Source organism: Brassica napus, chromosome A9 (assembly GCF_020379485.1).
Source record: "Brassica napus cultivar Da-Ae chromosome A9, Da-Ae, whole genome shotgun sequence".
Classification (NCBI taxonomy): Eukaryota; Viridiplantae; Streptophyta; class Magnoliopsida; order Brassicales; family Brassicaceae; genus Brassica; species Brassica napus.
This window is the reverse complement of record NC_063442.1, coordinates 12422728-12436856: the sequence shown is the minus strand read 5'-3', so window position 1 is coordinate 12436856 and position 14129 is coordinate 12422728. Positions and strand designations below refer to the sequence as shown.

The window sequence follows — 14129 nt, the reverse complement described above, 5'->3', positions numbered from 1 at the left end:
TACCGAACCTTTAATTTTACCAATGTACGTTTTAACCTAACCGGATCATTTACCGGACATATAAAAGCTATTTTTTCACTATTTCACAACTTTACGAAACCCTAGCGCTGTTTCTCTCCAACGGCGATTTCGAAGGCGATAAGACGAAAACCCTACCGTGGTCGTGTTCCGCCGTTATCTTCGCCGGTAATCTCTCCGATTACGACGAATCTCGTTTCTCCTTCATGCCGTAGAGTATTTTCGTAGTTTAAACTGACCGTCCGCTTCTTTTTTCAGATCTGAAATCTCGTTTGCCAAACTCCGCCGCTGGTATGTTATTTCTCATGTATTAAGGCGTTTAGCCGCCAGAAAAAACCCTAAATATTTTAGTATTGATTCTTCTTTTCCCTTCGATTTGCAGATCTGTAACGGCTTGGGGCCACATCTTCTCCGACCATATCTTCTCGGACAATATATTCTCCAACTGTAAGTCATTCGTCTTTTGTTTAAAAGATTTTGAGATTGTTGTAGTCTTTTGCTGAAAGATTACTCAGGCGACTTCCAGGAAGTGAGAAGACTACTCAGACGACTTCCTGGAAGTCGTCTGAGTAGTCTTCTCACTTCTTGGAAGTCGTCTGCAAGTCTTCTATAGCATTTAGCATAGTGCGCAACCTATGTGTTTGAGATGGTTGTTTGAGATGGTTGTTTGTGATTATTTGCAGGCCTTAAAATGGATTTACCAGAATTCCTGCCGAGGATGTTTACATTAGGAGAAGAGCCTGATGCAATCAGGAGCATTTCGTATCATTCTGATGACACGAAGTTGTTTAAAGCTCTATGTGATTGTCTCACAGCTGACGAATATGAGGATCTGAAGGCGTCGAAGTTAGGAGTGTTCATCAAATTCAAGGAGCTTGACTTTGGTTGGACTTCAAGGCTGGTACATTTTATGCTCTCTTTCCAGCTAGACATCAAGAAGAAGTTTGAGCTCTGGAGTCTTGTCGTTTCACAACCTGTGAGGTTTTCACTGATAGAGTTTGAACACCTCACTGGGCTGAACTGCGATTACATCAAGGACCTGGAAAATCCAAGGTGTGAGGTTACGACGGAGATGGCTGCTTTCTGGGAGAAGATGCGTGTTGATATCGATACTGGGCCAAGTATTGAACAGATAACAGAAGCATTTTACAACTGCGACGAGTGGTCTCGGGCTGATCGCATGCGGCTGGGATACCTTGCCATCTACGCAGGGTACATCGAAGGGAAAAAGTTCTCATCCGCTACATCAGGTAGTCTTGCAAGGCTAGTGATGGATTTAGAAAATTTTGAGAATTATCCATGGGGGAGAGTGGCGTTTAAGGTGCTGATGGATTCTCTGAAGGCAAAAGACTTGACGCAAACTGGTTACACTGTTGATGGGTTCATACAAGTGCTCCAAGTGTGGGCGTACTATGCTCTGCCAGAATTGGGTGCTAATTATGGGTCTCCCATACCAAACAGACCGTCTCCACTGTTGCTGGCTTACAAGGGTGGCAAAAGAAAACGCAATTTTTTTAAGGCTGCTATCAATAAACAGGTACTTAACTTCACTCATAAGACTTCTCAGACGACTTAACTTTAAGTCGTCTGTGAACAAAATACTTCTCAGACGACTTAACTTTAAGTAGTCTGAGAACAAAATACTTCTCAGACAACTTAACTAAGTTTATATCTTTTATTTATTGCAGACTATCGTGAAGAACTTCGTTCAGAAGGCTTTTGATGAAATGTTTCCAAAATGGGACGGAGACGTAGATGACCCTGCCGCGGATAACATAATTAAAGTCATGTTTAATGATCCTGGATGGGAGTGGACCATGGAATGCTGGCCAGTCACCGGTACTCGCAAGGTTGTGAAGATGGAAGTGAGTCCAGTGAAGAATGAAGTGAGTCCCGTGAAGTCAGAGAGTGTTGTGAAGGAAGAAAGTAGCAGACCTCGGAAGAAAGCTCGTAAAAGGTCTTCTGTTTCTGCTGAGACACCTGCGGCGGGTAGTGAAGGGATGACGCATCAGCAGATTGAAAAGTCCTTGAAGGACATATCTGATGCCATTAATCTTCGCTTTGGGACGTGCTTTAAGGAGCTCAAGTTACTGGCGGATAGGATGGTAGCTGTGGAGAAGAAGGTGGGAATCACCAACAGAGGGGGTTCATCTGATGATCGTCAACTTACAACCACTTCAAATCCACCAAAACCTGTTGAAGAACCCGGGGTTAGTACCAAAACCTCTCCCAAAATTTCAGAGAAGAGAGTCACTAGGCAAAGTGTTAGGAAGAGTCAGGACTGATGTGCTTTGTTTCTTGTGTGCTTTGATGAACATGTGTGCTTTGTTTTTAGTGTACTTTGATGAACCACTGTATGCCTTGATTCTGAACATGTGTGCTTTGTTTCTAGTGTGAATTTGATCTTTGCTGTAAGGGCTTTTGTTAATAGTTTTTAAACACACTGTGAACTCGAAATTGCAGAGTGAAAGTGTGAATGGGGCGAAAGCAGGACAGAAGGAAGCCAAAGAACCGAGTCTTACTACAGAACCGAGTTCCTCGAGAGAGCTCTGTCTTGTGAGTCCTGCAGACGACTTACCGAGTGATGATCCTAGCCTTCTTATATTGGACAAACAAGTTTCCACCGCTTCAGATTTACTCGTTGAAGAAGCTAGAAGGCAGACAAAGAAGGAGACTGCTTTGGTGAATCTCCGTAAAAAAAGTGTGCGAGAAAGGAAGCTTGCTCCCACACAGCAAACTCCTTTTAAGGGAAACAGCACTGCCAAACAGATCATTCCAAACAAACAGGTTGGCGGAGGCTATGATCCTTTTGCACCCTATGACAAGATGAAGTCGAAGGAGCTCACTGCATGGGTGCAAAAAGATCCGTAAGTTGCTGTTAAAAATATGCTTATTTATATTTGATTAAAAAAAGCTTCCATTTGATTATTTACATTTTGTGTTTGCAGTTCTCATAAACTGCCTCTGAAAAAAAAACCACGTAGATGTCCAAGTCGATTTTATCAGGTCTTCCGAACCCCCTTAGAATGGCTGACCGACCATGTAAGTCTTCTGCTATTTTCTTACTCTTATATAAGTCGTCTGTGAGTCGTCTGTGAGTCGTCTATAAGTCGTCTGGTAGTTATCTTACGTAAGTCGTCTGTAACTCGTCTCTAAGTCTTCTCTAAGTCGTCTCTAAGTCGTCTGTAAGTCGTCTGGTAGTTATCTTACGTAAGTCGTCTGTAACTCGTCTCTAAGTCTTCTCTAAGTCGTCTCTAAATCGTCTGTAAGTCGTCTGGTAGTTATCTTACGTAAGTCGTCTCTAAGTCTTCTCTAAGTCTTCTCTAAGTCGTCTCTAAGTCGTCTCTAAGTCGTATGTAAGTCGTCTGTAAGTCGTCTGGTAGTTATCTTACGTAAGTCGTCTCTAAGTCGTCTCTAAGTCGTCTGTAAGTCGTTTGTAAGTCGTCTGGTAGTTTTTTGACTTGTATTGTTTTATATGCAGCAAATGGATGCTTTTATTAATCTACTGAGGCAACAGTACCAAAACCATCCAGAACATTTCAGGAGCGTCAGAATGTGCTTTCTTGATCATGTATTTTCTCGGCAGTGGAGGGCCTCCTACCCTGATTTTAAGAGCGACGCTCCTGATGCCAACGGTTTAGGAAGAAGACTCCCTGGTGGGGCGTGGAATTATCATGCAGGCTTGATACCTTCTTTTTGCCAATCTAAGAAGGTTTGGGGGGTGGATGTAGATGATATCTATGCACCTGTGAACTTCAAGAACCAGCATTGGATTGCTATATGGATATCGATCCCTAAGAGGCACATCGTCGTCTGGGACAGCATTGTCTCTCATATTAGCCCTGAAGAACTCGATGAGGTAATGGAGCATTTTGTCACAATGGTCTCTTATCTGCTTGTTGAGTGCGCGCTCTCTGACGAACAAAAGGTTCAATACACATTGGAGCCATACACATATGCGAGACAAACCGTTGGAGTACCTCAGTGCCGAGCTGGTGATTGTGGCACCTTCACTCTGAAGTACATCGAATGTCATGCTCTTGGGATAGAATTTTCCACCGCGTTTGACAAAAAACACGGGAAGACCATCAGGGAGAAGATGGCGCTGGATATATTTCGAGAGCTTCCTATGTGCCATGAATGGGAAAACCAAGACAATGATGAGAACCTGGCAACGTATGATTAGATATTGGATGTGTTATTGTGTGTTGTTGCGATTGTATTTGAACTTGATGCTTTTGTGTACTGTTGTTAGGTAGATTAGGGGATGTTAACAGGGTCAGGATAGGATGATGTTTTTTGTAACCTATCCTCGTACCAAACTAGAATTCCGTAGTGCAGTAACCTTTCGGAATATGTAATGTTTAACTTGTCTTTTTTAAATGCACTGTTGGAATTAGTTTGGACGATTTAACATAGAAGGTCTACAAAGAAAAGTTCATAAAACATATAAATTCATAACATAGAGTCTACAGAGAAGTTCATAAAACATAGAAAATCATTGTGGACGACTACAGAGAAGTTCATAAAACATAGAAAATCATTGTGGACGACTACAGAGAAGTTCATAAAACATAGAAAATCATTGTGGACGACTTACTTAAAGGTCTTCTGGACGACTAACCAGAAGAAAATTCTAGTTAAGACGTTGGACGACTAACCAGAAGGTCTTCTGGACGACTTACTTAAAGGTCTTCTGGACGACTAACCAGAAGTTCTTATGGACGACTTACTTAAAGGTCTTCTAGACGACTAACCAGAAGAAAATTCTAGTTAAGACGTTGGACGACTTACTTAAAGGTCTTCTGGACGACTTACTTAAAGGTCTCCACGTCAGTTCTTACATTGTGGACGCTTATGGCCAGTTTCTTTGCAGACTGAGCACCTATAAACCCTGTGTTGCTTCCGGGGTTTGCGTCCTCTCATCCTGGATAGCTCCAACCAAGATTGCCATCTTGATTTCTTCTGTCTCCCCGGACCACGCTTTACTTCCGGAGGAAAGCATGTGCGTGCCTCAACAAGTTGTCCAACACAAGGATATATATTCTCTGAGTATCCTGCAAACAAAGTATCCTTTGAGTAGACCGGCCACACAAGTGTGGAGATATGCACACCAGCTGCTGTTCCAGCTGCTATAGCATGAGAGCAAGGTATTTTCTCGACTTGATAGACACCACAATCACACTTTTGAAGTTCCAGATCAACATTACAGTCCCTATTGCCACCTTTCACAAAGAACTTCCATCCATCAATTTGTTGGACTCTCAGAGTATACGCGTTCTCCTCTCGGACAGCAAGCAAGTGTTCAACACCCCGACTATGTTGAGTTGTAAGACTCAAAGCATCTCCTCTCCTTTTCCAGTACCACCTTCCTAGCTTCTCCCTTATGAACTCCAGCAGGAACTGAATAGGAAATCCTCTTGCTCGCTTCAGTGCGGAGTTAATTGATTCAGCGATATTGCTCGTTTTTAAGTTGTACCTGTCTCCCTGACAATGAACCCTAGACCATAGGGTCACATCGGCTTCCTCCAGATACTCAGCAAGATCCGGATTTGCACTCCGTATCTCATCCATGTACCGATCAAAATCGTAAAGTGTATGAGCATAAGCAGCACCTTTCACCAAGTACAAGAGATGCTTCCCTTTATACTTTTTGACAATATTCTCTTGAAGGTGATAATAACATATTCCTCGGGTTGCCCAAGGAAACACCTTTTCACACGCATTTATAATGGAGGCGTGCCTGTCGGAGACTATCACCAGAGGATACTCATCAGATACACAGCTCGCCAATTTTGTGAAAAACCATTCCCAAGATTCATCATTCTCACCATCTACGATCCCAAAAGCCAATGGATATATCTGAAAATTACCGTCTTGTGCGGCTGCAACCAACATAGTACCCCCATACTTCCCACTTAGGTGAGTCCCATCTACCACAATGACCCTTCTCTGATACTTAAATCCTCTGATCGAAGCTCCAAAAGCAAGAAATAGATACTTAAATCTATTCAGAGAATCAAGTTCTATAGCTGTGATAGAACCCGGATTTGCTGCCTTGATTTGCTCCAAATATGAAGGCAGTCGCTCATACCCGTCTTCCGCTGATCCTCTCACCATTTCTTGCGCATATAACAATGCTCTGTATGAAGTGGTGTAATCAAGTGTCATGCCAAACATGTTCTTCATTGCATCTTTGATATGCTGCGGATTCAACCCATCAATGATTCCAACTCGATCTATGAAAAGTCGACCAATGTACTTCGGAGTACAACGTTTCCGCTGAGCGATTCTGTCTGGGATGGAACATGTATGAGTTGCCAAATACTTGGTTACCCAAAACGTTTTAGTCCCATGTTTCACACTTGCTCGGACCTTCCATTGACAACCACTAACACGACATGTTGCCACAAACAGAGTTTTCGTTGACTTGAATATTCTGAAGGAGAACCTACGCCTCACCGCTGTCAACCGCAACTCTGAAAGCAGTGCATCCTTACTAGCAAAACTCTGGTTGACATAGATTCTGTCTGCAGATGATCCTTCTCCTTCACAACCATATGCCCCTTTGTAATCATCAAAACAGATTTCATCATCTTCTTCCTCATCCTCATCTTTAACCTTTCCATACTCACTATAATCCTCAGCATCAGCAACAACAGGGATGTCAGCATCCTCCTCCCCATCATGATCCTCAGCTTTATCCCCCTTCAGCTTCATGCCCCTCCTCAGCTTCATCCCCCTCCTCAGCTTCATCCCCCTCTTCATCTTCATCGCTCACATCAGCTTCATCCCCGTCCTCAGCTTCATCCCCCTCCTCAGCTTCATCCCCCACATGATCTTCATCCCTTTCCTCTGAAACCGTTCTCATCTTGCTAAAGCTTGATACACAAAGACGTACTTCATGCGTTTTAGTTATCTCGAGCAAGTTCCGAACTTGTCTATCACTTGTAACATGAATAGGAGGAAGGTCTGGAGCCATCTGTTATAATGAGTAGGTTAGCTCCACAGACTCTGTGTTCATGTCCAGGTTATAATCTTCTTGAGCCATTGCAACAAGATCAGCATGTGTCGAACTTTCATTCAAAAATAACATTCTCGCTCCTTTGAAATGATCAACCACAAAATTCCAACATCCAACTTTCAACAACCATTCTCCATACACTGCATGTAACTGACACATCATCTGAAAAAGTCAAAATAAAACACATTAGCAAACTTAGAACATAGAAAACGAAAGTTTATTAAAGATCGAAGCGGATTACTTCAATCTAAGTTGTCTAGACGACTAAACTATACGTCGTCTGGTCAACGCAGAGGTTATTTTTGCAATTGACTTTGAAATCTGTTATTTTGGACGACTGAAAGTTAAGTCGTCTACTATTGTTTGGTTAAAAAAAACTCCAAAAAAGCTAGACGACTTAACTTTCAGTCGTCAGAGGTTAGTTTTGTATTTGACTGGATTATTTCAGAAGTTTGACTTTTTGGACGACTTACATTTCAGTCGTCTAGTGAAAATTAAAATAATAATATTTTTAAAAAAGTAGACGACTTACAGTTAAGTCGTCATAGGTTAGTTTTGCAATTGAAAAAAAAAACTTCAAGATTTAACTATGTACAGACGACTTATAATTCAGTCGTCCACGAGACGACTGAAATGTAAGTCGTCCAGTATTTACCAGGTTTGACCAGAATCTCGGAAAAAAATCCTGGACGACTGAATTATAAGTCGTCTGTGTATAATTAAATCTTGAAGTTTTTTTTTCAATTGCAAAACTAACCTATGACTACTTAATTGTAAGTCGTTTACTTTTAAAAAAATATTATTATTTTAATTTTCGCCAGACGACTGAAATGTAAGTCGTCTGGGGAAGTCAAACTTCTGAAATTATCCAGTCAAATGCAAAACTAGCCTATGACGACTGAAATGTAAGTCGTCTAGGTTCTTTGGAAATTTTTTTGAAACCAAACAATAGTAGACGACTTAACTTTCAGTCGTCTCAGGTTACAATAGTAGACGACTTAATTTTTTTCAAGTAAGTCGTCTGACGAACAGATCTGGAAAAAAACTCGATGTCATACCTTAAATTGGTGAGATAAGTTCCTTAGCATACATAAGGCTTCTCCAAGCACACAGAATCACAAACGAAAGTAACCCACCCAGAATCGTTAGCTTCTATGACTCTATGAACCATAAAAATTTTAGAATCAAAATCTTGGGTTTTTTAGCTCATTGTGGAGAGAAAGTGAGAGATATGTTGTGTTTAGTTCACAAGAATGAAAAAATAACAAGGGTAAATCGATTTTGGGAGCATTAAGAGCTTCAAATTGGTTGTTCATGGTGGTTGTGGTATTGATGACAATGGCAATCTTGTAATTACTTGAAGATGATGAGGGTGAGAGAGTACAAATGTCATTTTCGAAAAAAGAAAAAAATTGATGGCATTTTCGTAAATTATATGAACTTGTGGGTTGAATAGGGCAAAACCAATTTTCAAAAAAAAAAGAGGTTAGTTTTGTGTTTGACTTTAAGTTGTAGGTCAATTTTGCAAAAACCCCAATTAAATAACATCTCATGTTTGTAAAGCATGAAGCCATTCAAAGCATCACTTTGCATATTGATGGGTGTGGAATGATATTACTTTTTATTCCCTAACCCAAAATAATTTCAAGGATATGGTGCACTAATACAGTAGACAATGGTAGTCACTGAGGATCGAATCCATAAAACCCAGTATTACCCACCAACTTTGTACGACTAAAGACGAAGCTAAGAATAAGTACGATAGGTTTGCTTGGAATCCGAAATATGAATTGCAATAAAATAAGTTAACTAAGTGTTGGATTACGGGAGGAATTCACAAATAGTTATTAATTGTGCGGGATGAATGTTATATACAAAACTAATTTTTATCTATTATTATTTATTTGTATTTATTTACGTATTATATTATGTATATAATTAAATTAGAGTAAAAACATAAATTAAAACAATACATCTTGTTTATTTATGATATTTTTTTGGTAAATAAATCAAAATAATATTTTATTTGTTTTATATGGTATATAACTTAATTTCAATGACATGGACATAGATATACATCATATTTTAATATAAATATTTATAATTGAGAATTCATATTCATAACATAAACACAAAATTTCTAATGTGCGGTTTTTTTAATGCAAATTTCAATAGTAAAATATTAAGGTTTCAATACATTTTCGATACAAATTTAGAAATTATCATATTTAAGTATTATTTTCTATGTTATATAGTTTAATTTTAAGCTATAGTAATATATAATATGAATTCTAGTAAATGAGACTTCATATTCATATAATTTCTGATCATTTGTATATTTTTATTACCAAAAAAAGTTAAACTACTGATCACAAAGTTCTAGTATGAGACATTTAACGTTTTAGCAATTTATAGTCGTTTTAAAAATTCAAAATATAACATATAAGAAAAAAATTATTTTTTTATTATATAATTAATGTGGTTGTTTAATATCTTTTAATAATATAAAATTAAATAAAAAAGAGCTAAGATATAAAAATTATTATCAAATATTTATTATTCATAATCATTGATTGTCATATATACGTTAATCATATTAGACAAGTAAAATGCGAGAATTTTTTTTTACACTATTTATCAATTTAATTGTTAGTTTAATAAAAAGTATAATATAAGTTAAGATGGACCAACCTATTTTTCTAAAAATTCTAAATTTTATTTTCATAGTGACACGTGGCTACAAAACAATGTTGTAATGTTTCTTAATTAATATACGAAGGATAGGCTAGTAGTTATGACTTACTATCATAAATCATTCAAGTAATCGATTCTCAATGATAAACTAATAGATTAAATATACTTTACTTATATGATACGTTCACTTTAGTTCTTAACTCAATTCTCATTGCCCTTAAGAATTCAAACTCATATAAACTAGCTTAAATTGATCAGTCAAGGGATGTTCAAGCAAAGATAAACACAATTTCTTGTTAGCTACTATAGATCTAGAAGTAGCAGAAATTTAGATGGAGAAAACACAAGTATCTCCATTCTACCATTGCTGTTTCACAAGCCATGAATCCCTCTCGGGACTACCGTTAATTTAACAAATGATTCCTTACACATAACAGATGAAAACATATCAAGAGTAATAAGAATAAAAATCAATATCGTAAATGAATGAATATTAGAGAGTTCATAAGGGCTTATGTTAAGTGTAGACCATGACTAAGATGTTTTTCTTCCTTTCAAAGCAATGGAAACTATATGAATAAATGAAAAACAAAAGAATGGTAATGGTTGATTAGCACTCGTCATCATATTTGGCTACCCTTTTTTCTAATCAACCCAAAATTCTGACCATCTATGATATATATTAAGAATATTTGCTTGACATCAAACTCTAGAATTCTGAAACATTGAAAACAGAAAATTAAACAATTTTTTTTTGGCAACGAAAGAGTAGATTAGTTTATCATGCTCCTGCTAGGCCAGCCTCAATAGCTAGCCAACTGGGAGCAAAACCACTTACAAAATCTGAGTTGATTTCACGTGATCGGGCACCCTTTGTGAAGTGATCCGCACAGACATTTTTTTATCTAGGAATAAATGAAATCGAACAGCAAAGAAAATCGTTGAAGAGAGCTTTGATTTCGTCAAGTTCAGCGGCCAGAGCCGGCCATTCTTCCTCCAAATGCACAAGTTTCACCAATTGTTCGCAGTCTGTTTCCAAGTGGATCTCACGCCGTCCTGCCGTTAGCAGTTCTTACATTGCCCATAACATACCTTCTGCTTCTGCGTGAAGAGGTGATGCTGTTTTTATATTTCCTTTCATTCCAAACAGAGTCGGTGTGTCATCCTCCAGGAGCACAAAGCCCAGTCCCGTCCCTTCGTTTGTGCTTTTCCACGATGCATCTACTTGGCATCTCCACTTTTGTATAGTACTAGTTTGCGGTGTCTTGGCTTGTACTGGCTGATCTTCTGTTTGGGTCTCTGTAATCTCTGTGATTATTTGGGCTAGCTTCCAGCTCTCGGCTTCTTTTTGTGCAACTTGGATGGTGTCGGCGGGTGCTATGTCCTTGCCATTGAAAGTTTTTTCGTTACGTGCCTTCCATATGTACCAAGCTGTCCATGGAAAGGCTTCCAGCATCGTTGAGTCCATTCTTCGTTCTTTTGCTCTATGTAGTAAGTAGTTTATATTCTCATATAAAGATTGACACGGGAAGATTCCCGGAGGGGATGGAACAGCAGATAATGCCCAGCATTGTAGTGCAGGAGGGCAGAGGAACAGATTATGGTTGATAGTTTCTTCATCGGCTCCGCAGCGGGGGCACGAGCTGTCTTGGCTGCAGTGGCGTTGTTTGAGTTGGTATGCTGTCGCAAGGAATCCCGAAATGGCTTGCCATAGAAAGTGTTTAAGTTTCCGTGGAGCTTTCACCTTCCAGATCGCTTTCATGAGTACTGTTGTGCTTGGTTCGAGGATGAGAGGAACTGCGGACCTCGTTCTGATCTCATGTGCCACTTCGTGTCCTGATTTTACTGTGTATAACCCGGACTTGTGAAGTCCCAACAGAAGCTATCAGGTCGACCAGTCCTACTAATCCTTAGTGAAGTGATCATCGGTATGTCTGTTGCGTCGACAAACACGTTTAGAATCTCTAAGTTCCATGTCTTAGAGTCGAAGTCAATCAGATGGTGGACTCGTAGTTCCGGATCACAGTGTAAATTTTTGCTCTCGCCGGTCTCGCTGGAGTTACTGGAAGCCATGGATCTTCCCATACTTTTGTGGCGTGTCCGTTCCCAATTTTTTTTTCTGAGGCCTTGCTGTAAGACCAGCCGGGCTGCGATTATACTTCTCCACCCATACGATGGGTTACTTACCGAATTAATCATCATTGGACTCGAATGTCTATAGTAGCTGCCCTTTAGAATTCTTGCTAGGAGAGAGTGTGGATATTTGAGAAATCTCCACATCTGTTTCGCGAGTAAGGCCAGATTGAAATCGTGAAAGTCACGGAAACTTAGTCCACCGCATTCAAGCATAACATGGACAAAACTTTAATTAACAGTAACATAATAATTGTATCATTCACATATTACTAATCTCATGTGAAAAGATAAAATTCATGTATTATTTAACTCTGAGATAAATAATCCAATGTAAACATTTTCAATAATTCTCTTTTAATCAAAACTAGATCTGGTTTCATAAGTTGTACCATAGGTTGTGATTCTTCTTTTATAGGTAAGAAATCATAAGATATAATTTACTTATTGCCAATCAGAAAGGTATGGTCGACGAAATGGGGATTTGTAAACTATGTTAGTCCGCTATGCAGAGAGTGAATGTCAGGCCTGGTTTGATGCGAACGATGTGGCACAACCTATGGTACAAGAGACTAATATAGCGAACCCTCAAGTCATAAGCTTGAGTAATATTTGCTTGCTGGATGGATCTTGGACAACATCTGCCAACTTCAGTGGACTTGGATGGGTTTGGATGGACAATACGGGAAATACTCAGCTCATGGGGATGAAGAATCTTCCTCGACGTGAATCAGCCTTGCATTCGGAAGTATAAGCGCTACGGTGGGCAATGGAGAATATGCTACAGCACTCAACATGCCAGCGCTTTGGGACGGATTATAAGGAGCTGATCGCAATGTTAGATGATCCTCATGCGTGGCCTAGCTTTGCGACGGAATTGGAGAAGATAGAGACGCTACGGATATGCTTCCCGGAGTTTAGCATCACTCATGTTCCACGAGCGAGAAATCAATTTTCAGACTTTTTAGCTAAGAATGCTAGATCCTTCCATAGGGAGTTACTTTTCATTGGTTGTTCTATTCCGGTCTGGTTACCCAGACCACCTCAAGCTTGAATAATAGAATGGTCGTTCGATGTCAAAAAAAAAAAAAAAAAAAAAAAAAAAAAAAAAAAAAAAATCAAAACTAGATCCTGACCGCACATCCGTGCAGGTTTTTTCTTCTTATACTAAAATATTTTAATGTGATATAACAAAATTTATCACTAGATTAATGAAATTTATATGTATTATATAATTCTATAATGCTTATATTTAAGTTAGCTTATATTGTTATTACAATAAATTTTGTAACACAATTTATTTTATGAACATTATTATGTAACAATACTATTGTACATAATTTTTAATTTTATTTTAAGTTTTAGATGTATATGGAAGTCAAATTAAATTGGACATACATAATAGAGAAGAAATATTTTGAGATATTGTTAAAAACAACAAAAAAAAAACTAAAATATATTGTACATGCAAAATAATTTTGTAGTAAAAATCTTATTTGAAAAATTGCTTGAAATACACAAAGTTAAATAAAAAAATTATCTATACTATTATTTGTGAAGTAAATTTTTACAATGGAGCTCTCACGTTAAAAGTTAAAGCGGTTAATATCGTTTATACCTTAATGAATAAACTATTTAAATTAATCAAAAAATAAAAATGAATTTCAAATCTATCTGAAAAAGTGTTTAAAATTAATAATAAATAGTTTATACCCTTAATAAATAAATTAAATAAATTAGTTAAAAATAAAAACAAATTATCTGATTAAATAAGTGATTAAAATTAATAACAATAAGAATAAGAATTATCTAAAAATTAATAACAATAACAATTATCTAAAATATAAATAATTATAAATGAATTTCTATTATTAATATTATATTTATATATTATATTAGATAACTGACTATAAATAAATATAATAAAATTTTCAAAAATAAAAACACGTTTTAAAACAATAAGATAATTCTTAGATATATTATGTTGTTATCTGAAAATAATATTTTATTATAAAATTTATAGTTAGATATAAAACAATTTATAATTAAATGCTAATGATTTTCTAAAATAATTCTAATATGTGAATGTTTTTAAAATTTAACACAACAATAACCATTTATATATTTTGATAAAAACTAATGAATATATATTAATAGTATTTTATTTATATGTTATATTAGATAATTGACTATAAGTAACTATACGAAAAATCTCAAAAATAAAATATATTTTTAAAATATAAGATAATTCCTAAATATG

General features: G+C 37.4%; 1 protein-coding gene across 1 annotated transcript; it reads left to right on the top strand.

Moving 5' to 3' along the window:
* Nucleotides 1–709: 709 nt before the first annotated feature.
* LOC125578054 lies at nt 710–3249 on the top strand. The gene is made up of 4 exons (XM_048740338.1): nt 710–1258; nt 1310–1555; nt 1707–2228; nt 2482–3249. The coding sequence occupies exons 1-4, from the start codon at nt 710–712 to the stop codon at nt 2887–2889; spliced, it is 1725 nt and encodes a 574-aa protein (XP_048596295.1). The 3' UTR covers nt 2890–3249.
* The last annotated feature ends 10880 nt before the right edge of the window (nt 3250–14129 follow it).